This window comes from Pelodiscus sinensis, chromosome 3 (assembly GCF_049634645.1).
Source record: "Pelodiscus sinensis isolate JC-2024 chromosome 3, ASM4963464v1, whole genome shotgun sequence".
Classification (NCBI taxonomy): domain Eukaryota; kingdom Metazoa; phylum Chordata; order Testudines; family Trionychidae; genus Pelodiscus; species Pelodiscus sinensis.
This window is the reverse complement of record NC_134713.1, coordinates 25,755,170-25,782,421: the sequence shown is the minus strand read 5'-3', so window position 1 is coordinate 25,782,421 and position 27,252 is coordinate 25,755,170. Positions and strand designations below refer to the sequence as shown.

General features: G+C 42.3%; 1 protein-coding gene across 1 annotated transcript in view; it reads left to right on the top strand.

The window, feature by feature from the left end:
* Positions 1 to 27,252, top strand: part of GREB1 (growth regulating estrogen receptor binding 1) — a 155,236-nt gene that overhangs the window by 36,169 nt on the left and 91,815 nt on the right. The window contains exons 4-5 of the mRNA XM_075923479.1: positions 6,492 to 6,739; positions 22,683 to 22,842. Coding sequence (XP_075779594.1) covers positions 22,686 to 22,842 — 157 coding nt within the window. The 5' untranslated portion in view covers positions 6,492 to 6,739; positions 22,683 to 22,685. The remainder of the gene's footprint in view (positions 1 to 6,491; positions 6,740 to 22,682; positions 22,843 to 27,252) is intronic.

The following is a 27,252-nucleotide window of genomic DNA, read 5'->3' as shown; positions in this document are numbered from 1 at the left end:
TAATTTACTAGATGGCAGCAGATTGTACGCAGGGACTTGATCAGCCTGGTCTTAATGGACACAAATGAATAGCAATGCTGTACCGCTCTACATGTCTGCACACATGTTTTGGTATGAGAAGAAGAAAATAAAAAGCAAACAACTCGAGGTTTGGCATCTTTGATTCCTTTCCTGTACAAAAGAAGGCCTAACTTTAAACGTTTTTTTTCCATTTATTTTTACTGTAGAACTAGTAGCGTATCAAATCTGATATTCCTTGATTTATTGTTGTATTATTTATCCCTTTCCTAATGGCTCCTAACATTCACAGTTAAAGTTGAGACTAGCCTACTGCCTAACAGCTGATTTTTTTAAAGTGCTTAAATAGATACTAGTTAAATAAACTGGGGAGGTTCCCATTTTTTTCAGGGAATAACACAGAAGACGCAAAGAAAATTCACTTGTCTGAAAACTTGAGACAAAGTCAGGACCATTAAAGGTTATAAGAATAGTGGTAATGCTGCAGGCCTCTTTTTTTTTAAAATGCTGTTTGGGCATTTACATTAGATTAGATTTTTGTTTTTATTTATTTGGCAGGCCCAGTATGATTGAAAAAGCTTTGATTTTGGTTTGTTTAATTTTCAGTGTTTACAGAAGTCTCTACAGACATGTAATATTGGTAATGAAAAAAGCGATTATTACTAACTCAAGTGCCCCAATACTGTACTGACAAAAGCGAGCTTTTCCCTCAATTGGCATAGTTGTACCAGTTAAAAAACAGTTATAAAACGTGTCTGATTAATAATGAATTCTCTTGAAAATAAATGGGAGGTTTGTTTAAGTATGATTCATCATTGTCTGGTACAATAATTATAAGTCTTTTGCTTGCTTTTAGGTCAGAATGACCCCGTTTATTATAATTTTTTCAGTGTTGAAGTTTTGGGCAGTGGGCGTTTAAAAAGAGTTTTTCAACAGATACCATTTTATTGACTTTACTGGTTTTTAGTAAGTATGCAACAGTCTATATTTTCTTTCTGGTGTCCTTTTGCATGTGGCACTGGAATGCCAAATTGCTTTATAAAAATTTTATTTTTATAAAAAATATCTATTACAAGAGATTTCACAATGAGACAATATTTTAATAAAATGCTTCTTACTTTTCACTGGTTTAGAGCAATGCTCCCTCTAATCTTTTTCTGTCTATGTGTGTATTTTTTCCATCCATGTGTGGAATAAATGTTTTATGTGCACCCAGGCATGTGTGGATGTTCATCACCAGTAGAACCAACCTAGCTGTGGGCACTCTGCTTATCAGTTGGGTGGGCTGAATTTTTCTTGACCAGCTGCACACGCATAAAGCTCACAAGGAACACTAGTCTGGGGAAACAGAGGACTTGTATCAAATACCTTTCCTGACCCACAAAGATTGGGGTGCAAATAACACAGTCAGGTGTCAAGTATCAGAGGGGTAGCGGTGTTAGTCAGTGGCACCTTATAGACTAACCGAAGTGTTAGAGCATAAGCTTTCCTGGGCAAAGACCCACTTCCACTACATGCATCTGACGAAGTGGGTCTTTGCCCACGAAAGCTTATGCTCCAACACTTCAGTTAGTCTATAAGGTGCCACAGGACTCTCGCCGCCGTCAGGTGGTTTAAATATAGAAAAGTAATATAACATTCTGAGAATGTGCTGTGTGCTTAGGGAGAATAAAATTAAAGTCTGTACAATATTTTGAGCCCAATATAGGCTTTGGGCAGTATTGTCTGTAGTGTAACTAAGTGGTAACTTTTAAATATAGATATTTCATTATCTTTTATGTGAAAGTTAGCTATGTATCTAGAAATACACTTTGGCCCAAGAGCAACATATTATATAAAATTATCTTGCTAACAAATATAAATAATTATGAGCAGCTGGAAGGTAATAGCTATATTATAACAGGTATGTCTTATTTCTTACTAAGATGGTATCTTTGTTGTACAGTTGAATAAATAATGTGCAACACAAATAGGAGAGCCATGTTATAAAGGTTAAATGGAGAATCTTGCTGGACAGTTTGGGGTAGTTTTGAAAGTTCTAAAAAATAAAGGTGGGGTTCTGCTTAAGAATTTGGCTATTAAAGGGCAGAAATTACATTAGATGTTATAAACTTGTGAAAAGCTCATTTTAAAGTGTAAGTGGAATCCATTATCAAGTACCTTTTTTTTTTTTTTTACTATAAATGGTAAAAATGAAGCACAAAGTCTTTTATGGTACTGTTTTCATTAAGGTCTTGATTCAATAAAGCATTTGAGCACATGATTAACTTTAAATGTGTACTTAAGTTCATCTCTCTTCAGCAAAGCATTTAACCATATATTAAGTCCCAGTAGCACTTAAGCATGTGCTCAAATGCTCTGCTGAATTGTACTACTTGTGTTGATGGTTCAGTTTCTGTAGCTCAACACATCAGGAGTCCCAGGTGAGGTCATACAGTTATAATAATGGGTTGATCTGCTTGTGCTTCTACTGGTATCAGGAAGGTTTCATGTCAGAAATGGCCAGTAAAATCACTATACATTTGTCTCCATGAATATGATATTCATAGTCTAGGAGTAGCTGGTGCAGGGACTTGCCTAATGCAGAATCAGTGTGGTTGAAACAAGGCAAATATTAAAAGGAAAAGCAGTGCTCAGGTGCTAAAGAAACATTAGCTTTTAAAAAGATGCAGCTTCAATAGCAAGCTGTGCTATTGTAACCAAAACTCATTTGGACTAGAAGCAATGGCATTTATCCCTTCCCTCACAACTTAAAGTTTTTGGTGTATGAAATGGAAAAGGCAACTTGACTGAAACACAGGAAACTCAGGAATAAATCACATGCTTACAGATGGAGTAGACTTCTGTCCTTAATCATATCTGTTTAACCTATTGACATAGCTGAGATTTTATGGCCATAAATAAAGCCAGAATTTAGCCTTAGGATCTTGCTTTTTTGCTTGGCTTTAAAAAAATCTTTAGTTGTTTTTCCCCAATTATTTCAATCACATTATATGTATGGTATTTTATGAACTAATTGGGGACTGAGTTCAGATAATCCAAAGGTTTATAAAAAGGAGCATCTCAAAATTACAGCAGGTTCAGAGCATAAGATGTGGTCTAGTGCATGACATCACTTTTTTTGCCCTTCAGAACAGTGGAAAGCAAATTCTAAGATGCATTGGATTGTGAGGGAATACTGACTTGTTCTTCCTCAATGTCATCTCGTTATATAATTATTTTCATCCCCTCCCTTATCCCTAATTACCATGTTGGGGGGAAATGGTTTATATAACTGTTCATTCTTAAGGTCTGTGTTCCTAAAATTCAAGATTCTACTGTAATTTAGATATCTAAATATTTGATGTATGGGTGAAATAGTTATTTAGATGTGCAAGTATTCTCATCTGAGGAAGTGGCTTTTGCCCACAAAAGCTCGACACTATATATCTGTCAGTCTCTAAGGTGCTACAGGATTACTCATTGTTTTTTTAAAGTTACAGACTAACGGCTACCCTTCTGAGACTTTCAAGTATTCAGCGTGTAGCAACTTAGTAACAGTAAATTATATACTTAAATATTTGTAGGTGAAATGTAATACTTGAACATCTAAGTAACTGTGTATAATGATTTCAAGAGATGCTATCAGGGTAAAAATTAAGGGCTTGACCGTGCCTTTTAGGCACTGATCTGTAACAGAATAGTGTCAGGTTGCACTGTCCCAGCAGAAACTCAGACAAGGCATTATGCCTTTTGGAGATGCCCAGTATAAAAAGGACAAGTACCCTATGCTACATTCCTTTTGGAAGTAGTGGGGGGGGGGGGGGGGGGAGAGAAGGGGGCAGGTTGGTGCCAGGAGGGCAGTTCTCTTTTGAATATGGATGATTGTGCTTCTTGTAAGCACACCAGTCTGCCCCCAGCATTTTAAAATATAGATTTCCTCACTTGTGTCAATAACTCCTTAGATTATTAGAATTGAATCAATGGCATAGCTACAGGTGGGCCTGAATGCTTTGCCTCCAGGCCCACCCACAGCTGGGGCATCGGGGCTGACCCCACTCCACCAGTGCTCAGGCCAGGGAGTGGGGATCAAGCATGAGGGCTGTCCCCACTCCACCGGCATTCAAGCCAGAGAGCAGGGCTGGAGTGCCAGGGCTATCCCCACTCTACCTGGCACTCCAGTTGGGAAGTGGAGCTAGGGTGCTGGGACTCAGCACTTGCCTCTATCATTGCCCTCCCCCTGAAGCTGGGGCCCACCCAAGTGGTCCCTTCTGGCTATACCATGGAATTGAATATTTCAAAATGGAAATTATACTGATTGATTACTTTAAACATTTCTGTCAAGATAGGCAACTGACACGGGTTGTTCAGTGTCATCAGGCTACCTTTCGCTTTCTCAGGTCTACTTTTCTATTTGTATACTTCAGTACAATACAGGTTATAAAAAGCCTAACATTTAGGTTTTGCATGTATATGCTTATCCATTTTGGACCAAAACAGCTAATCAAAGCTTGGGGCCCTAGGGATGGTCTTGGTGGGAGCAGAAATTGGTGATGGAGTTTACAAAGAATCTACCAAAGCCCTGCTTCTCTGAGTGCAAATGGAACCACTGGCAAAAGGAATAGTTTCTTAGATTACAAGTGCATTTTCAGCCCACACCTCCAACTAGGACCTCACTATAGGTTTCTCTCAGGCTCACACCATTCTATAAGCTTTTGCTTTGCTCTTTTAGGCTGGATGTCTGTGGTTCTGACTTCTGCTTTCACCCACTCACATCCCTTACCAAAAAACAATATTCAGCAGAAATCCCTCTGCCCACCCAGTTCAAACCTCCTGGGTAGGTGTACATAAAACCATTTTGTCTTAGGTGAGAGCTTGTGACTAACTTATTCTTACATTTCATCAATATAAAGGTTTAACCCAACCTGAAACAAGCTTTCCCCCAGTAGTATTTTACAAATATTAAATACAACAGTGAAGATGTTCCATGGAAATCTCTTTTTCTCCCCCACACAAACATATGTATGTACCTTCCAAAGATTCATTTGTGGTCTTTATAATCCAAATGCTGCAGCACTGTGTTTGTGCCTGAAAACTGAAAGTGAACCTGAATTCAAATGGACTACACACAAAAATGACACCATCTAAGGCATCTGTTATCATTGTTCAGTGTAGCAGAAATGCAAAATGTAAAGTTTGTAAAGAGTCACAATTCACCAAAGTATGTTCTAAATCCTATTGACTTCAGTTAGGGTCACTGTCAGGGGGTACGCCCCCATCAAGGGGCTCGTTCCCCTCCGACCGGGCCTGTACAGCACCCCAAAGTCTCAATGCAAAAGTCCCGGCCCTTCTATCAGGGCATATATGGTATGAGAGGCCTAGCCACTCTGAGAAGCCTCTCCTGGCCCGGGGTTTGCTTGTCCAGGGAAGGGAAAAATGGGTGGTAGGGGGACCCGGGCCCTCCCTCTCCACCGGGTCCCAGCCCAGGGCCCTTTAGGCAGGGTCTATGGCTCCTGCTGGCTCGGCGGGGGATCCGGCCGATACACACCGAGCCAAACCTTGTCTCCTTTGCCCTGGGCTGCTTCCTACCACGCCCTGGTTCCCCCCGGGCCCCTTCGCCTCTTAGGCAGTACCTGTCGGGGTTGTGGGCGCGCTCCTGCCGCCCTGGGTCGGCAGCTGCTTCCTCCGTGTCAAGGTCCAGCGCGGGTGGCAACTCTGGCCCCAGCGGCTGCAAGAATACTGCTCTGGCCTCGCCTCTTCCTTCGCCCTGGGGCCTCCCTGACTGCTGGGCTCCTTCTGCCTTTATACCCAGCCGCTGTTGGGAGCATGCCCAGCAGGGACAGAGGGGCGGGGCCTTCTCTGCCAGCTGGGCCTGGGCTATCCCCTGCTCATCAGTGCGGGGCCTGTCCGCCCCGTCAGTCACTCTTTCCAATGAACTAAAACATAATTAAAATTAAGCATATGCTTAAGTATTTCATTAAACTGGAGCCATGGCGGAGGTAAAATTAGATTTTTAAAACAGTTTCAGTTTTCATCCAACAGTAAGCAGCTAAACATAAAATGTTTTCCATATACCTACATTCTGGTTAATTTCCTACCTATTCTACTTAGAAGACACAGACAAATCAGCAACGTATTTAACTTTCATTCTCCTGTCAATCTTTCCTTCTCTTAACCCAATAGAGTCATGTACAAATAGAAATATTTTGTTCTCTTTCTATCTGCATAATGGAAAAGGATGTTCCTGTTTCTTTAAAAAAAATGTTGACGTTAATAGTACTTTTGGCCGACAGATTGATATGTACCTGGCTGGGAGCAACATGACCTAGCAAAACACTTCGGTGTTAATAAGACATAAAGTCATACCATTTATCATCTAGCACAGAGGTCACACAAATTATAGACCAGCTTGTTAGGTTGTATGAGAGTCTGATTATTTTGTTTTTGTTGTAGCTACAGAGCAGATAGCTTTGAAACCTTCCTGTGTTCTACAGGGCCAGAAGAATGTTCATGTCATGACGACCTGACTGAACGTTCAGTTGTGTACTGCACTGATTCAGAAGCCTTAAGTGCTCCTAACCTATACTCGAAGCAGCAGATTCTCCTAAATCAAAGGAAAAAACTCCATGAAGCAAGTCTCTAATAGTCACCACAAGTGTAAATCCTCTGGAATTGCAATCAGAATGTGAAACCCTAAGGATTAACTCATTGGGTGTAATCTCGGAGCATACCTTTCTTTAAGGTACAGTGCATTTTGCTATGTGCAAACATTTATTTTTATCTGTATCAGTAACATTTTCATAATGGAAATTTTGTGATAAAAGGATTCTATCAAATATTAATTTACTATTAATTATTATTCATGGTTATGCCTCATTTTATATTACAAGTAGTATTTTAAAATGCTATAATTGAAAGAGTTTAAAAATTGTCAGTATCTTAGGGTTGTTATTTTTTAACTTCATGTATGTCTGCACTATGTGTATCCTCTGCATTCTGTCAGTTTCTGCTGTTGAGTGAGTGGCTCTTTCCCACAAACTAGGGAATTTCAATAAAGTAGAAAATGATTATTTTAAATCTATAAAAGTGGGGCTTAAAATAGATACTTTGGACAGATGCACCTAAAACTACTTTCAATTTGTTTGTAAAAAGGATGAGATTTCGTTTTAGTAATTGCCCTTTAAGCAAAGATACATTATTCTAAACACAGTGATCACGTTTTATATTTGATGCAATATAGTTTTAAAGTAAATTATAAATATAAATTGTCTCATAAATGAATCAATGCCTTGATTTTAGATTATTTGTCTATATTTACTATTTTTTATAACTTCAGCAGCTTCATGAAAAATAGGATCAAAGATCTTTTAGATTCCTTTCTGCTCGAACTTTTAGTCTTCTCCGAGGCTGTCCATGTGGAATTCTTGTAGTGTTCCACTGGGGAAACAGGATTGGAAGGAACTACTGCCCCCAAATCTAGTGGATCATGTAGGACCCGAGGAAGCTGAGGGACAACCACATAGAGAGCCACACTGGCTTTGGATCCAGGAGGGACTCTCATAATCCAATCTGTAACATCACAGTTCTATTACATTTTCCTAAGAATCTCCATGGGACTGAATGGGGGGACAATGTGCACCCCAAGTTTGCCCACTTCTCTGCCTACTCACTACTACTTCCTCAGACCTTTGAAGTATCCTCAGTGAAGACAAGAATAGGTTGGTTTGGGGTAATACCTAGAAGCAGCTGAGTCCTTTTTTCCTTGAGCAAGATGATCCATGCACATAGTGGACTCTATGTGCATGGAGCTGCAAAAGGGTATGATCTGTGCCAGTATTATCATGCAAATGATTTCCATGCAGCTTCTACCTACTATTTCAGCCATCCTCTCATAGCATTGGTTTGTGCCTTCCTGCTGCTTAACAAGCTCAGTGTGTCCTATATGTGTAATTCTTTTTAAGGAAGTTTGAAGGTGGTCTCTGAAAGAGCTTCTTTAATCAAAAGCCAGATGCTGATCAAAGCAATGCTGAAAAGCCGAACAAGGGACAGAGCAGAACTGCTTGACTGGCAACAGGGTCAGGGACCCAAGCTGGGAGAGGAGGAAAGCATATCAATTGAACTGAAGTGGAAACTGCTGATTTGTGATTTTTCTCTCCAGATTAACACCTGCAACATTTATGAGATCCTGCAGGAAAATCAAATCTGCATTAGAATACATTGTTTCCTGCTGGGAGGAATGTCAAAGTGTCTACAGGATGTAATGCTATTGCCTAAATGTATTTATTGCCATATCATATATTAGGCTTAGTCCAAAGTATTATTGCAATGCTGGACTATCATCCAGCTCTACATGTGCTTTTCAAGAAGTGGGTCCTAGACCTACTGCTGGGCTAGCAAAGGAGGATTAAAGAATGAAATGTATGCTTGGCTATACATTCCAAGACAAAAAAACAAAACAAACAAAAAACACTTTAACCAAAGTTAGGGCTGAGAGTAAGTTTCCAATGAAAAACAAAGTTTGTCAGAAGGTAATAGTTAAGAAACAAACAGAAACTAGCTACCTAAACCTCAATAAATGTTCAGATAAGGTTTTCCTAAAATCATTTTATTGGCCTAGAATTTCCTCCTCCATTCAATACTTTTTCTGAAATTATGCAACACTGTAATTAAAGAGTCTTGTAACTGCTATGAGAGCCACTATTAAGACTTACATAATTCAGACTTAGCTACTGAGCTTCCTACTTCTGTGATATGTAAAATGTGGGATTTAGAGAAGTTATATTGTCAACAAACATGTTTCTTCTGCAGATTATAACTTCCACAAATTCAACAGAATCTGTAACTTTTCCCAGACAGGAAAAAATTATAATACTCCCAACAGAGTTCCCCAATTTGGATTTTTAAAATAATTCTTATTTGTAGAAGTAAACTTGTAAAAGTAGTTTATTATGTGAGCTCTCAATAAATATTTATGGTTAAGACCCATTTGAACTTTGTATGGCAAGGTTTATTACAAATGAGGAGAGGTCAAAAACAGAACTCCCCCCTCCAAACTGAATATGTATCAAAATTTCTACTCTACATAATTCAGAATGGTTTGCATTTCTTGATTCAAATTTTTCAAATAAATTCCGTTCTGGCTTGGGTCTAGCCAGGAGAAACTTCAGGCTCAAAGCAGGTTGTTATTTATAAATTAAGTTTTATAAAGGACCAAAATTAAATCTTAAAAGGGAACTGTCATTCATACTTAATTAATGAAAGGATTCAGATTGTAAATTGGAGTTCTCCATAGAAGGAAAAGAAGCTGTAGCATTGCAACTTTCTCTGCAGTGAATTTCCATTAATGCCTCAGGCAGGAAAACCAAAACTAATACATGATTATATCTTTTCATTAATGTATTGCTTGCTGGATTTGTGCATTATCATAGCTGAGCTGTTTGTATTGGCTATTTGTAGAGCTAGTCAGGAAACAGTGGTTTGTTTCTGTAGAAAATTTAGATGAAAATGAAATATTTTTCATTTTTATCAGAACTTCCTGAAGGTATTTTGTGGGTTACAGGTAGTCCCTGGGTTACGTACAAGATAGGGACTGTAGGTTTGTTCTTAAATTGAATCTGTATGTAAGTCGGAACTGGCATCCAGATTCAGCCGCTGCTGAAACTGATCAGTTTCAACAGCGGCTGAATCTGGACACCAGTTCTGACTTACATACAGATTCAGCTTAAGAACCCCAGGCGTCCCCAAGTCAGCTGCTGCTGAAACTGATCAGCAGCTGATTCCAGGAAGCCCGGGGCAGAGCAACTCTGCCTCGGGCTTCCTGTAGTCAGCCGCTGGTCAGTTTCAACAGCGGCTAACTTGGGGACACCTGGGGCAGAGCAGCTCAGGTGCTGCTGGGTTGGTCCAGTAGCACGGCCACTCCTAGGCGCTACTGGACCAACCCAGCAGCACCCCAGATGCTCTGCCCCAGGCATCCTGATTCAGCCACTGCTGAAACTGATCAGCAGTGGCTGAATCAGGACTCCTGGGGCAGAGCAGCTGGGGTGCTGCCGGGTTGGTCCAGTAGCGCCAAAGAGCGGTGCTGCGGGACCAACCGGCAGCGCCCCACCTGCTCTACCACTAGCTGCGTCCCCCCCCAGCAGACCAGGGAGACGCGGAGCAAAGCAGCGGAGGACCCGGGCCGGACCCGTGGTGCTTCCAGATCAGCTGGAAGCGGCCACGGGTCTGGCCCCGGGTCCTCCGCTGCTTTGCTCAGCGTCTCCCTGGTCTGCTGGCTCCCCCAGCAGACCAGGGAGACGGGGAGCAGCTTTTCTCGCCATGGAGGAGGCGGGCAGCGGGACCAGACGTCCCGCCGCTCCAGTCCTCTGGGGCGAGAAAATCCCCGTTCGTAACTGCGGATCCAACATAAGTCGGATCCGCGTAACTCGGGGACTGTCTGTACTATGAAAAATTAGCCCCATCAAGAAACAAACCAAAACAACTCCCTCCCCCGCCAAAAAAAAAACCTAATTAATTTTTTTCCCAGATGAAAATTTTCAGCCAAAGCTCAAAAGATTTTGATTTTTGGACTGAATTTTTTTCCTGTTTCAGTTGCCAAAAATGAAAATAAAAATTGGTTTTATGGCAAAAAATAAGCCCGTTGCCTTTTGTGAATTGTTTGATACCTTGACTGAGAGTGGCAACACTGCTTTCCTAACAGGTCTTCCACGTTGATATGGAACTTTTAGGATGATTTTAAAGGCACAGAGAACAATTAGGTTACAACAAGCAGATACATTTTTTCGTTAGCAAACCTAGCATGGACAGTTACATATTTATTGCAACAGCCTGTATGTTAGTCTCTGTGAAGAGAGCAAATGTAAAAGGGAAAAAAAATCCTTAGTTTTCTCACCCCAGGAGTGGGCAAGGACACTAATTTTAAAGACTGCCCTTGAAATAGTTTTATTTTTAGTCCAAAATTGCCAGAAAGCCTGATAATCTCTTTCACCCTTTCAAGCTCTTCTACATGGTGTACTTGAAAGCTTGGCAACTCCCATTCTGAATTCTTGTTCGGAGATTCTGTTGCCTAGAAACATGAGTCACCAGAGAAAATCATTATCGGATCACTTTCAGTGCAGAAGAAATCCAGGCTTCATATTGAACTAGTTTTCAGGACCAAAAATAACAAATGAGTTAAAAATAAAAAGAACAGCAAAGAAAGTGGCAGCTCAGAGATCAGACCAGTCCTTTTACAGCATATATCTTTTTATGGAAACAGAAGCAATACTGTTCTTGGCTGGACAGAGAAGGTAGAATTATTTTCTGTATCCTGTCATCAGCCTTGATCATCAAGCTCTATGTTCAGTGATGAGATACTTTCCAAATTGGTACTCTTAGGAAACAATTTCTGATCTAATTCCATTGGAGAGGTATGAATTCCAAGATACTGTTACAAAAGTGTACTGTGGAAGTTCTAGGCTCTTTTTTTGAAGTTAAAACTTTAATGTTGCTTTTAAAAATGTAGTTCTGACATGGTGCCTTGCAAATTGCCATAACCTAACTCCTAAGTGGAAAAGGAGATCTTTTCATTAGACTTTTGAAGCAAATTGCTACATTTAAAAAGTTGGGCTTAAGCCTGCACAGAACCTAAGTGTCTACAAATAGCTCTACAGTTTCTTTATATAGATTTGAGCTGGCCAGTGGATGACAACTCCGTTTGATGGCAACCTTGTCAGTTTCAAAATTTGTTCTCATACTACAGTGGAATAAAAACAAAGCATTTGGAATGGTTTTGTGAAAGGGGGAGGAAGGACTGGGTTAGGGCACTGGCCTAGGATGTGCAAAAGTCAGGTTCGAGTCCCAGCTCTGTCTGATTCAGTGCAAAATTTTTGGTCGCAGATAATAGCAAATCAGACAGAGTTTCCCAGTTTCCTGATCACTTGGATTTTCTCCTTGTAAAAGCATTGGAGACAGAAGTTTAATGGAAACTGATACAGTTTCCATGAACCAGTATATGTTGCCAACATTTCATTTTAGTGGAAATGTTCCAACAAGTTCTACTGCAGTTGTGCATAGCCTTGTACAAGCAAATAAAACCACATCATAGAGAACTACAGCGAATGACAATTTTGTGGTCTGCCAGTGACAGCTTCTTTTTTGGTGAGGAGAACTGATATGGTTTTGTACATGGCTGTAATAGATCTAGTCACAGGAATATAATTTGATCAGCATGCAATATTTAATGTGAGGTTTTTTTTTTAAAAAATCAATGTTTATGACTCCCACCATAATTCTGCTTCACAACCTAAGTCTAATTCTGTTCAGTTCCTTTTTCTTCACTTTTGTGCATAACTCTGTGCTGGAGAAAGAAGCTAATGGGTATGCCCAGAGAATGACTCCCATGATTTGTCAATGAGACAAGGATAACAAAGGGAGTGGACATACAGCTTTTTCACACTGGTCTGCTGTTGTGTCTCAGTCCTGACTTAAAGAACAGCCTCTGGGGATGAAAGTTCTCACTTTGGCATCTCTGAAAGTCAAACTGGAAACAATGCATTTGTGTGTGTGGGGGGGGAGGGGGGCGAAGAGAGTTAATGATGTGGATGGCTGACTATAATTGAGCTCTCAGTTATTTTGCATAAGCAAACCAATCCCTATCAGATATGTTGTAATTAATGGATCCTTTAGATGTTCATATTTAATTTCTAGAATAGAAAGGGTGTAAAATGAAAAAATCTCTAGACACTGTCCCTTTCTCTAATATAATAGGATTTATTGGGATTAACTGTGACAGTATTATATAACTGCAGTCCACAGGTAAACATCCTGAGTGCATTTTCTCTCATTTGTATTTTTAAAAGCTCAAGGATACCATTTCTCTCCTCTTTCCTGCCTGTATTTTTGGGGAACATCTGATTCTACTTAAATAGAACCAGATTCCACTTACCTCTTTTCCACAACCCCACTTTCTTCAGTCAGTAGGTCCCAGTTCCACCAAAGGACCTAGGTGCCTAACTCCCATTTAAGGCTCCAAAATCCCAACTTCTCAAAACCCCTACTGAGCTGACACCTAAAGTCCTTCAGCGCTGCATGTGGACCAGTAAGTAACTAAGCAACTTGGGCCTGAACAAGGCTGCCTGATATCTGACAGCTGGCACTTCTCTCATGCAAATGCTTCAATGGGGATTATCCTATTTACTGAAATGAAGCATTTCACATGTGGGACCCTGTTAGCGATGTTAAGTAGTGTGTAATTAGCTATTGGAGTAGTTGATACAGAGGTGCGGGAAATGGGGGTGGGAAAGGGAATAGTTGAGTAGTGACTCTACTACCTGATAAGCCTAGGCTTATTGAATAGTTGACTACTTGACTAGTTGCTTACATGCCTATACCCTATACTATAGGCAGAGGTGAAAGTAAACACCCTAGTGCGCAGCTTCATCAAGAGCTGGCTGAGCTGCATTAAAAGCCAGTAGGGAGTCATTTAAAGAGCTGTCAGGGATCTGGGTTACAATAGGACAGTACCCGTAAGAAATTTTAAGATACTTTCACTGCTGCCTACAAGTTAGCTCAGACACGTGCATGGATATGGCAACCATCTCCCTTATCATCTTTAGCCCAGTGGGAGCGAACTCCTCTGGGATGTGTGAGACCTTGGTACAATTCCTCTGCCCACACACCAGATAAGAAGAAATTTGAATATGGTTTTCCATTTTCTGGAGAGTGCCCCCTGATCACTGGACTAGCGAGTCATTCTTTCTTCCCTAATGCATCTTTAAAAATCTACACACAATGGACAGCTTCAACTGAGAGAGATCTCCACTTCAGACTAGACCACAGACCAGGCACTCACTGACAGAAGAGAAGACCAAGTTCAAATCCCTTCTCATTAGACAGAAGAGGGAATTGATAGGGCCCTAAGCACTGGATAGGGTAACCATGTGTCCCATTTTTGGAGACAGTCCCTTTTTTGGACCCTGTCCCAGATGCCCTGACTTTTTTAATTATCAGTTGCCAAGAGCAAATGGAACAAAAGCATAATTTTGCCAAAAAGTGGGTTAGGATCCCTAACAAGGCATGAAGGAACAATTGGATAGGGAGATGTGGCAACTCTAGTCCTGCACTGGAAACAGGGCTAGGATAGCAGCTTGCGCTGGCATTCAAGGAGAAAAGGGAGACTTAGGGCGGACCCGTGCATGGCTGGGCAGTGGGGGACTTGGCTGGCAGTGTGTGTGGGCAGGCAGTGGTGGGCACCAGGCCCACACTCTGGTGTGGAGGGAGGGGAGATGTGGGTGGGCAATAGGAGGGCCTGGGCTGTGTCCATGTGGAGGGGACGATGGAAAGTTGGTGTGGCCCTATGTGCGGGGGGGGGGGGGGGGACTCAAGCAGCCCTGTATGCAGGGGGCAGGGTCCAGCCAGGAGAGGGACCTGAGGTTGGTTGGAGGCAGAGGTTGTCTCACACTGACCCAGTAGTGTCTTGTTTTCCCTTTGGGATAATATGTTCAGCCTACCACTGGGCTAATGGTTACAGGGGCTCTCCTTCCTCTCCCTTTTTCCAGTGAGAAGACTGACACAGCCCACAGATTCAATCCCTTTCTGCAGATTCACGGTTGGTGGGTTGCCAGGAGAGATAGTGCACATAGAGCATTAGTCTCCACAGTCTTGGTTACCTTCCCTACCCAGTAATCCTTCTCCTGCAAACCCTTCTCCTCAGGCTCCAGGAAAAAGGGGAGGGTGGGAGCAGCACACCTTGCTTTCCACACAAGCCAATCCACTTGTCATTTAGGATTGCCAACGCTCCCAGATTGGCCAGGAGTCTCCCAGAATCAGAATCGATCTTCTGGTGGCTAATGAAACCAATCTGTGAGATTTTAATAGGCCACTAAAAGTACAGTCAGCAGTGCAGCAGGCCTAAGGCAGGCTCCTGATCCCTGCCATGGCTCTGCGTGGTTCCTGGAAGTGACCAGCATGTTCAGCTCATTGATGACCAGGGTGTCTCTGCACCCTACCCCTGCACCGACACTACAGCTCCCACTGTCTGGGAACTGCAGCCACTGGAGGCTACAAGGGCAGTGCCTGTAGGCAGGGGCAGTGCACAGAACAATATGGCCATACTGGAGTCTAGGAACTGGACATGCCAGCCACTTCCAGGAGCCGCCTGAAGCGAGCACTGCCTCGCTGGAGTGTAAAACCCCTCCTGCCCCCAAACTTCTTCCTTAGTGCTGAGTCGCCTCCTGCACCCAAATTCCCTCCCAGAGCCTTAATGAATGAGCAATAGAGGGATGGGGGGATGAAGTGAGTAGGGGGAGGTGTTTTGGAGAAGGGGCAGGGTGAGGTCTTGGTGGAAGGGGTGGTGTGGAGTCAGAGCAAGGGACTGGGGATAAAGTGGGAAGGCAGAAGTTGGGGAGAGACAGCTTCTGCTTGGCTGTCCTGGGACTTGTGGGCCTGTTAGAACCAAAAAGCTCATGCAAATATTCCTGTCCAAAAGCATGATTTGTGGTAACACACTTTTGAACCTAATCTTCCCAAAATATAATTACTACATTTGTTCATAAATTCATAGTTTAGGCCATAAGGGACCTTTACATCATTTACATCAGGAGTGAGCAAGGCCCGACAAGTCAGCTGATCTGGCTGCCCTGCCGCTCCCCTGCCTCCAGGCCAGTTGAGACCTGGGGATGGGGTAATGTATTAAGTCTCCCCCCCCCACACTCTGCCAGGGCACACAGTGCCTAGAGCGAACTGCCAGTTATTTAGAACAGCTGGCAGTTCACTCTAGGTGCAGTGCACTCCTTGCAGGGTGGGGGGAGAGGGCAAGAGACTTCACGTGCTCCCCTACCCTCAAGCCAATCAGGATTTGTGGGCAGGGGAGCATGGGAAGTTTCCTGGCCCTGCCCCTTCCGCCCAAAGCTCTGCCACTTCAAAAATCTGTGAAGTGTCCCTACTTCTAAAATTATTGTCCATCCCTGATTTACACTGACCTCCTGTGCATCACAAGCCATTACATTTCACTGTGTTCCTCCTGTATTGAGCTCAATAACTTACGTTGCACTAAAGCACACCTTCCAGAAATGTATCCAGTCTCAGTGTGAAGACCAGCCAGTGTTAGTTTGAAGATCTCCATGCCATGGCAAACTCTTTTAGGACTCTTGAGTGCAAGTAATCTAGGCCTGCTGATTGATATTATCCCTAATAAATGCCCTTTAATGTATTTCCTTAGTAGATACAGTTTAATAACATCCTTAGTTGCTAATGGACTGATCATCCTCATGTGATATGAATCCTGTTTCTTTCAAAATACAGAATAAATATTTATTGAACCCTTCTGCCCTTCTATGTCATTATTCTAATTTTACCATTTCTGTCTACTAATGGGCCTATACCATGGTTAGGATATCTTTTGTTTCTAATATACTTAAAATCCTCCTTATTGTCATTATTGCTGCTACCCATATTTCCCCCTGATGTCTTTAGCTTCTCTTACCAATTTTGTGTAGTTCATAATTTCTTATTTATGTTGACTGTTTCCCTTTCCCTCTCAATAATAGCTGCATTCATTGCACAGTATGAATTCTAATAAATATACATTCCTTGATCAAGTCTGGTATGGCACCTTCTGTCTTAAAGTCACTATTCCAAGATTTCCAAATAGAGGTAGTAGTAATAATATAAATATTTACATTGTGGTGGTACATTATGGTAGAATTGGAGCCCCAAAATGCTGGATGCTGTATGAACCTGTAGTGTGAGGTTTGTGCTTTGGTTGATCTTACAAAATATGGGAATTCTAGTTGAATCTTCTTGCTGTGTGTACTTTGACTAAATCTCCTTTTCCTACAGTCTTTTCCTTATGCTACCATGATTAAGCCCAAGGATGGCTTCCTGGCTGAGAAGGAATTGACTTTGTAAACCTGGGGAAAAGGCCAATGCAGACTAATGCAAGTGGTTCCCTTTTTCAAGGTCTGGGTAAAAAAAGACCAAACTGGGCAGTTGAACTTGACCTTAAGTCTCTTCCCTGATACACTGGAATAGTGACCCTAAAACAGAGTGGCTATGCATCTCCTTCCATATTGCACCAACACCCCTAGCTGCAGGAATTTTGATTATCCCAGCATTGGAGGTTAGGTGCTGATCTCTTTGGAGTCACATAAACCTCTTCCTACTGCTTCCCATTTTTAGGATGGCTCTTTGCTGGTTTACTGTGCTAGATATCTTTACACATGCAAGGCAACATTGTCTGAGAGATCCCATTATATTGTCTGAACTGCTTCACTGGTGGTAACATCTACTTCTTTGAAGCTGATGTGTCTCATTGTGGTCCTAGGCTCCTGCTTACCATGGGCTTAAGCAGCAGTGGATAGCATTTTCCCTCCGTATCCTCTCCATGGCGACTGACAAAGTGATCGAGAGCTTCTCTTTGATTTATCTGTAGCCAGGATATTGGGCTATCCTGCTGCTGCACAAGCCCTGTCAATTGATCTGGTCACTGTCTCCAATTGTTGCTTGGAATTTCACAGGCATTTGAAACTTCTGCCTGTGCCACCCGCTTGTAGCTGAGAGAGAGAGAGAGAGAGAAATCTGGGCTGTGGAACAGGAAAATGGGGGTCACTTTGATCACTGCCTAGAGGCAGGGGTCAGCATTTGATAACTCAGGTACCTCAATCTGGTGAATGGGGTTCAACCTTTCAAGTTTAAAAGAAAAGGCCTTGCTAGTTGGAAGGGATGTCAGCCATCTTCCAATTAGTAAGAAACAATGCTTTCGTAGCTTAAAGCAGGGGTGGGGAACCTAAGGCCCAGGGGCTGGATGCAGCCCATGGCTTGCCTGGATCTGGCCTCCCAATGCTCAGAGCTCCCTGCAGCATTGGAGAGCCCATGCTGGTAATCCAGCTTCCCCCACCCTCACCAGATCCCTGCATGGCTGGAGCACACAAAATCTACTAGCCTGGGCCCCACTAGGCTCTGGTGTGTGAGAGGAATATGGGGAGTGTATTTTTCCTTCTCAGCCGGGGGCCACCTCACTGAGGATTGGTCTTTGTTGTTGTTTTTCACTTGTTTGAGGACCCAACTGATTGTTCTCTGGGTCAGTGGCCCCTGACCTGAAAAAGGTCCCCACTCCTGGCTTAAGCCATAGTATTAAAAGCCCTCCCTCAAGCAGCTGGGAGAATTGCCCCACCCCAGCCCTGCCCTGGCTCTGAAGTCATGCCCCTGGCTTGCTCTTCCCTATCGTTACTCGTTTTCACCAAGCTGGGACAGGGAGTTGGGGTGAAGGAGGGATATATGCTCTGGGCTGGGAGTGCAGGCCCCTGTTAGAAGGGTTCAGGAGAGGGCTCTAGGCTGGAGCAAGAGGTCAGAGTGCAGGAGGGAGTAAGGGCTCCACCTGGCAGTGTGGGCTCTGGGGTGGGGCTGCAGATGAGGGTCTCTAGGTGGCTCTGAGCTGTGGCAGGTGTTTAGGGTGTGTGGGGGAGGATGGGCAGGGAATGGGCTGTGGGTGAGGATGAGAATGAGGGATTTGGGATTCAGGAGGGGGCTCTGAGCTGGGACAGGGCATTGGGGTGTGGAGGAGATGTGGGCTGCAGCAGGGATTGCGGGCTCTGGGGTGGGGCCAGAGACGAGGGGTTGGGATGCAGGAGGAGGCTCTGGCTGGGACAGGTGTTCGGGGGTGTGTGTGGGGAATGGGCTCTGGGTGAGGCTGAGAATGAGGGATTTGGGACGCAGGAGCGGGTTCTGGGCTGGGGCCAAGGGCGTCTGAGTGTGTGGAGGGAAGGATGGGCTCTGGCTGGAAGTATGGATTCTGGGTTGTTCAAGGATGAGGGGTTTGGTGTGGAGGAGAGGGCTTTGGGTGGGGACACAAGGTTGAGGAGCGGGGGGGGGGGGATGAGGGCTGTGGCTGAAGGTGTGGGCTCTGGGATGGGGCTGTGGATGAGGGGATTGAGGTACAGGAGGGGGCTCCAGTTTGGGGTGCAAGGTATATGGGTGCAGGCTCCAGGAGAGTGTTTAGGTATGGAAGGGAACTCAAGGCTGGGGCAGAGGATTGGGTGCAGGGTCCCAGTGGTGCTTACTGTGGTTCCCAGGAAATGGCTGCCAGGTCCCTATAGCCTCTAGGCCTATGGGTGGCCAGAAAGGCCTGGAGGCTCTGTGTGCTATCCTTGAGCCCACAGTGCCAGTGCATGTCTCTTTGCTGTTTCTGGAGCAGCTGCTTCCAGAAGCAGCATGAAGCTAGGGCAGGTAGGAATCTGGCCTGAGCCAGGGGCCCCACTGGACCTCTGACAGGACATTTAACAGCCTGGTAAGTGTTGTAGACTGGTGCCAATTGGGTCCATTTTTGACCAGGTGTTCTGGCAACCCTAATGTGATGTTGTGAAGCACCTGGAAAAGCACATCCACGCCAAGTCCAGAATCTATAACTGCATTTGCCCAAACAGCATTGAAGGGCTTCCCAGCTCTTTCCACCAGCGGTAACCCACAAATGCCATAAAAGCTGCATATTGCGGCAAAATCCAAGGCAGTGCCATTTTGATTCCAGGGCAGTACAGAGCCTCACTAGCAATAACAGCAGTGTGCTTTTGAGTTAAAAAAGTAATCATGCCTACGTTACAAAGCTGTGCAGGACCCCATAATTGCATGACTGGTGCAAATGCAAGACACCATCGCATGCCTGTCTGCTGATGGGGAGGGAGAGGCAAGTGGGACATTGCCCCGAGGACCAGTGATACAAAAGGGCACTGAGCTCCTGGCTGTTGCTACTGTGGCAGTGGTGGCAACCAGAGCCCTGGGGCCTTCAAATCACTGTTGGCGTGCCATATAGTGCACTCCGGGCAGCTCTGAGCCTGCCTGCAGGAGGCATGCTGCTCTTAGGGTGGCACTGAGGGCTTCCCAGCCCCAGCCCTGCCCCTTCTACTTGAGGCCCCACTGCTTCTAGGGGGCACGAAGCAGTCCCCCCCACCTTGCCTACGGGTTTGGTGGGGCTATTGCCCCACTCTCATAAAGGCTCAGTTTTGTAAGCTTTGGGGTATGCTATTTGGGGTTTGTCAGTTTAGGTCTGGGTGTGAGGGAACCCCAAAGATTATATGATTAACACGACTAGCCCTCTGAGACTTTTTAGTTTATTTTTGTCTGTGATGGTGTTTTCTGAAGTATTCCCAGACTTGAAGATGGAATTTCTTCTGCTCCTTCTACTGGCTGACTTGCTATGAAAGCGCTGAGGATACATTTTTACGTTCTATTTAATGACACAAATATTTCTATTCCAAATTAATAGAGTAATAGGTATTTTTTGAGTGGGCAGAGTTTGAGCAGGTCAGAGCTAAGACCCCACCCACTCCCCACTTACCTGCACCTGCTCTCTTGGAGCAGTATCTAGAGCAAAGCCCTGAGCTTAGGAAAGGACACAAAGCCAAGTTCATGGAAACTCTAACACCCCAGCATGACCACACTGGAGATTGTCAAAACTAGTGCTTGCTGACAAAGTGCCATTCCAGATCCATTCTAGTGATGAGCTCTCTATTATTCACTTCAGTGGGAGCAGGACTGGGTTGTGTGTCTCTAAAATTTTCCTAAGTGGATATGATCTGGTCTTACAGAACTTGCAATTTAAGTCTAAAGGTCTCTTTCATTAACGAACACCCTCAGTGGAAAAATATTTATAAAATGGATGATTGCTGAATGAGATTTAAATTTCTGGAGGTGGGTAAATATTGGGTGCAAGCAGGCTGATTGCATCCTTTCCTAGAAAAATGTATTTGCTTTGCAGGATTGTGGGAATGTCATGTAGCACTCAAATAGTGCCTGGCTTTTTTTCACTGTGAAAAGAGGTCTCTAGCCAGACATTTATAATCTAATCAGAATAGGTCTTGATTCTGGTTTGGGGGGAAAGTGTTCAGTACAGGAGCAAAGTGATAACACTGTTGTTAAAAGGTGTTTATTTCCATGTTATTTTCTTAAAGTCTATTATGTAGATGTAGGTAACTACACCAACAACTAGGAGGCTTGAGGGATGGGCTGGAAATATCATTCATCTTTTGGTAGCTTCATTAATGGTAGCTGCCTTATACCTGTAAGTAGAAAATGTGTAATGTAATTCATTTTTGAATCCACCTTGGTTTTGAGAGACCATCAGGACAGCAATGGCAGTTTCCTCATTGTTAGCAGCTGTGTTTGGTGCAGCAGAGGTTAAAGTAGCCTGCAACAAGAGGGGGTGCTCTGTTGCTCCAGTTCAGATGTAAAGGGAGACCTGGGGTGGGCCTAGGGAGAATACAGTTTACTCAAGCTGGGAGTTGTCCTGCTTTTAGCAGAGGAAGGGGGATATGTCCAGCCCTCACTTTAAGCCGTGTACATAACCTTGGAGCTCTGCAGCTTACCCAAGACCATTTGTGGAGCCTCACGACAAACTGAAGTCTTCTCTAGTCCTATTTTCACCTGATAATGTCAGTGAGTGGACTGAGGGGATGTGTGTACTTCTTTGTGAGAGAAATGTCAGCATTGTTTGTTTTCATTATACTGTGCATGAATGTTACGTGCTTTCCTTAGTGGTCCTTTGTGCTTATCAAATTGCCCACACCAGTAAAACTACATACAACACTAAATATACACAGGAAAGTATATACATATCAGACTGTCATACACAGACAGCAGCTCAATGAAGATACGTTTAACTCATTCAAAGTAATTTTTTTCTTGATTGATTCCTGGAGGCTACTCCCCAACAGCCTTATTTCCAATGTGGAGAGGGGGCAGTTCAGTGGTTAGGAATTACTGCCACAAACAGGAAACATTTCATGCTTTCAGCTCACAGTTACTAGCGGAGGGAAAGTTTGTGGGGCCCAGGGCAAGAGCTACTTTGTGGCAGAAAAAGAAAGCGGACATGCCTTTACCTTAGACCAATTCACCCTGTTCACAGTAGAAAGCAGGCAGTAATTGATTATATGGAAAGTAAACTACTAGAATATTTCACTGGATTAGACTATTATGTATCAATAAAAGCTGAACAAATGATGTGGCTTTACCAATAATAAATGTGATTAAATTCCAAATCAAATGTACAACTTGTGTGACTCTTGTTCTAAAACACTGGTGCAATGTTATAAGGAAATGCATTGTCTAAATCTCCTTTTAATGGGGAAAAGATGCCAGCAATACTTTCAGCCATGCTTTTTGACTGGATTTTAGTTATAAGCAAAAAATTTTTCCCTTGGAGAGGACACTTCTAAAAGAGTAATTAAACATCTGTAACCATGTATTTTATGCATGTGTTATGTTGGTCATGGATTTGTCAATACACATATTCATAACTGTTATCCACAAGAACCTTTAAAATGTATTTTGTCTGAAATATGGAAAATACAAAGGTTGTTTGACAGCTAAGATTACTGACCATTGCAAATGTGTCTCCTGAATTGCTGTGTAGTTTGTTAAATTAGGAAATTACTAGAATCAAATTTCTAGCAACATCTTCAAAAAGGTGCCAGACCTTGCTGCCTTTCTGTTGAATTACAGAATGCTGTTACTTAGATAACTTCCTGTCATTTACCAGCAGGATCTGTTTAGTGGCTGCTGCTGTCAGTTTTCTTTTTTTTTCTGCCTTTCAGGGTAGACAATGCAGTGCTCCTCTTTCATGAGAAATGTTGTGCTTTGCCTCCTGCGTGATGTGATCTCCTAGCTCTGTGAACTAAAATTGAAACGTGGTTTATTTCTTCTTTTTTTTTTTGAATAAGAAGATGGGAAATTCTTATGCTGGACAACTCAAGACAACCAGGTTTGAAGAAGTATTGCATAATTCTATTGAGGCCTCTCTCCGCTCAAACAATTTAGTTCCCAGACCAATCTTTTCTCAGCTGTATTTGGAAGCCGAGCAGCAACTTTCATCACTAGAAGGTAGGAAATCTTGGCATTTATATTTCTGTTCAAATAGAACTATGAACCCTTTCCTTGTTCACCTAATGAACAGCATGAAACTTTCAAGTTAAATACAGATACAAAAGTATTTTAAGTTGTTTGGCTATTTTATGTTCTATGCAGCCTCCTCCTTCCCCCAAATCTAATGCAATTTTGAAAAAAAAGAACTATTTGAAGAAAATAATTATAAAATGCCTTTTGTTTTTACAAAGTAAGGCTCTATTTTTGCAAACACTTATGGACATACATAACTGGAAGCACTATGAATTCACTGACTAAACACAGGAGGATCAGAGCTTTATCTGGTAATTTACCTTTATAAAACAGAAAAAAATACTATTTTAGACAGTTGTAAAAATATAACAGATTTACAAATGAGAGATGCTAAAATAATTTTGTGAATGAAAGAAGCAAAAATATTTGCAGCCTTTCTATTAAGTATGCTAAGAAGATTTTATGATTAATTTTGGCATGACGGTGTTTTTAACTTGATCCCCATTTTTTAAAGGTATTGACGTAAGCCTTTGCCTAGTGTTCCATGGTATGGACTGATGGTTTATGTCTTGGATTTCTGTGATTTATTTATAAATTGGTGGAGCTGCTTTGTTGCACTCTCTTTTACTCATTTTTGCAATGTTGTTGTACCTGTGTCAGTCTGAGAAACTGGAGAAACAAAGTGGGTGAGGTTATATCTTTTTTTGGACCAACTTCTCTTGTGGAAAGAGACAAGCTTTCAAACTACACAGATCTTTGTGGTCCAATAAAAAATATTACCTCACCCACCTCGTCTCTTTCTTTTACTCATTCATTTTTCTCTTTAGAGGTGGAATAGTTAAGATCAGGGGTGGGGAAACTTTTTTGAGTTGGGGGCCCTTGACTCACAGAAAAATCAGTTGGAGGCCCTCACTGTGGCCCCCAAATGAGGACAAAGATACTCCCCACATTCTCCTTGCACACCAGAGCCTAGGGGGGCCCAGCCTAATAGATTTTGTGTGCTCCAGCCCATGGAGAGGCAGCAGGGAGACGGGGGCACCAGCACAGACTCTCCAATGTTGGGGAAGAGGGTGTCTTGAGCCTCAGGGGTCACATCCGCTCAAGCCAAGGACTGCATCCAGCTCCTGGGCCTGAGGTTCTCCACTCCCATTTAGATGAAATGTGTAGATTTGACAACCAAGCTAATTACAAAAATTAGTCTGCTAATATTTAACATCAAGTCTAGTTAGATGCTAAACTGTGTTGTTTGCAGAGGGTCTGATAATGTGCTGACAATATTAGCTTGCTGGTGCAAATATTTTCTCTGGTTTTCAACTAGCTACTGGAGTAATGTTGCATTTGTTTCCTCTGTGTGTGTGTGTGTGTGTGTGTGTGTGTGTGTGTGTGTCCTTTTGTATCCCACAAAACACAGTGTAGGTATATATGGAATGCAAAAAATAATATAGTATGTACTAAAATAAGTATTCAAAAAATCAATTCAGCCACTAAAAACAAAATCATTTTGAAAATATTAAACACTTGCTAATACCTCATTGAATACGTTGAAAAATATTCCATTTAGAAATAGATTTGCTTATATCTCATACACATTTAGTTTTTCCTTCCATTCTTTACTGCTAGCTAAAGACATTTGCATGAAAATATAATCTCTGAGTATCCATCTGCTCCTGCTGCTTATTCTCCACATGAAGTGATTATCCTCTATTGGGAATTTCATAAATGTTTCCATGGCAACTAACTGTGATGTCACAAAGTGGGTTATGACATCAGCTGGGAAAGATGCTGCAGGAACAGATGCATTGTTGAGGGACAAAGGTAATTTTCACACGTCTGTAGCTCCTTTTATTCAAGGCTCTTAAAGGGCTTTACTGACCTTCCAGTCTGATCCTTCCCCCCCCCCCCCCCCCCCAGTAAATAGGAACAGAATCAGGCCTCAATTAAATAAACCTCACAAACCTCTGCCTAGAACATTCCCTTTCATGCATATATCAGAAGATGGAAACTCTGTATGGTTTGCCTGATAGAGTTTTTCCTGAGCTGTTGTATTAGATGGTTGAGGTTGCAGTCTCATATCGTACATCCAATTCCAACTCCTGAGAACAAATAGGAGTTTCCTCCTCTAGGAATCATGAATCCCTAAGACTTGAGAGATGGAGGGTAATAACTTTGAAGCAATGGACCATCCTTGTGGTGGCACTATGCCACAACACCAACACTCTCTCTCTCTGTCAGTGGTTCAAGAAGTTGGTTGAAGAATGTTTTTCTGAGGTTATCCTGAAGCTCACAGTCTGCATTTTTTGGTGCCCTGTTCACCAGACCACTTGGCAGCAAAACCAACCACTATGAAATCAGTCAGGTTTTTTTGTTCCTGCTGTTGTTACAGTTTTGAAATTGTTATTTTAAAAGGGACACCATGAACTTGAAATATAGTTAATTTAAAAATAAATGAGTTGAAAGTAGTTTCAGGTTCCCCTAATTCCAGGTTTTTCTGGTTTATATAATCATTTTGCTCTTTAAAATAAATATTTTTCTTTCCCCTGTTGCTATGTGAAAGAGCTTCACAAATAATAGGGCAAAGTGCCTATGCAATAAAAATAGACTAGTGTTATTGCAATTTATAATTATATATTACAATTTATACCTAAAATCCTATAACTATAAAAGAGATTATAGCCTATATTATGCAAGAAATCAAACTGAATGATCACAATGGTTCTTCTGAACTTAAATGTTTATGCCGAATATGCACAAAGTAAACCAGTTGAAATTAAGATTTTCTTTAGCCTATAGATTTTTAAATTATCTTTTCAAATAATGCTATGTCTAATTTACAACATTTTTAACTACAGTTTTTGTACACCGTTTTGATAACAAAATAGAATTGGATAACTCCTTGTTACTATTATAATATTATTCAACAAAAATATTTTCAACAAAATATATTTTTTCTGTATTCTAAAAGTTTGTTTAGACATTTTCTAGGCAGTTATTGCCTTGTTTGCTGCTGTAACAGTTTTACAGAAATCTGTTTGCCTTCCTTAATCATCATATCCATAATCATTTTGGGGATATTATATTAAATAAACTAAAAACTGCTTGGGTCCATCAGCACTATTTGTCTCTCTTTTGTGTGTGTGTCTTTGCTTATGTAGCAATGCATTCCCTCTCTTCTCCTGTATTATCTCATTCAGCTTTTGAAACTTTCTGAAAATATTCTTTAAATGCTGATTCTTTAAATGATCCTGCGGTCAGCTTGCTGGGTTGTCTAAAAGCCTAGAGAGTTTGCTGTGACCTCTCACCTTTATCTTGCCTTTCTAATGGCTAGCTATTAAAGTTTTCTTCTTTTTGTGGCTTTTGGAGCTTGGAGAATCCTTTTCCAAAGAGTTAGTAAAGTGACATACAGGCATTTGTTAGGATGGCTTACTGGCTGTAGTAGATTTGGAGAGTATTTGGCTGGTGCTAATTTAGATTTCTTGAGGACATTTTTGAGCAGTAGCTTGTCTGCCTCTGTTACAGTATGGACATGTTTTTCTCTTGCACCTTAGAAGATTTGGAGATAGATTCTCTTCAGGTGTAATTCTGTATGGGCCCATTGAAGGAAGTAAAGTTGTGCCATTTTACACTACCTGATGAACTAGACCTGTATATTTCCCCCATTTTGACATTGATGGGGACAGTCTTATAATGTGTGCTCTACCTTTCTTATTGATGTGGGTGTGGGTCTCCCCTTCAGGTTGCTCAGCTGGCATCAGAGCTTTTACTGCCTCTAACTAGAGATGTCCAGGGTACTGAGCATTTCATAAGGTAAAATCTATGTAGCTCCTAAGGTGCACAGGAGAGAGTCTTGTCCCTGCATAGAGCCTCCATAAAGTGTGTGATTTAAGGCTTCCCAGCCGTGTCCATCTAATGCCAACAGGCAGAACCAAGCCTGGGACCTTTAGGGCTTAGTGCATGCGCCTGTACTGCTTGAGCTACAAGGCATCAAACTCCCAGCTAAGGCTGTAGAGCAAGCTTATTTTTTCTTTCTGTAAGTGATTTAAGTGCATGAGATAGTGAACCACACCTAGTAGGTGTGTGGGTTACATCTAGTCAAGTGGTCTCACGTTACATAATGCATTTAAAATCCTTTCTTCTTTAAAAACAACTGAAGCTCCATAAAGGCTGGTAAAAATTGGCATAGTTCCATTGACCTATACTGATTTGCAACGAATCTCTGGCTGTATGCTAGCTTACTGAACGTTAAAGTCAAGTGTATGGTTGAGCACTTAGCAGTAAAAAAATGGATACTGTTAAAGCTGCAAGAGCAATGTTAACTCTGCCCCACTGGGTGTAATGTTGACAGGCAAAACTGAACCTGGAACCTGTGAGCTTACATGATCTAAAAGGCAGCTGCCT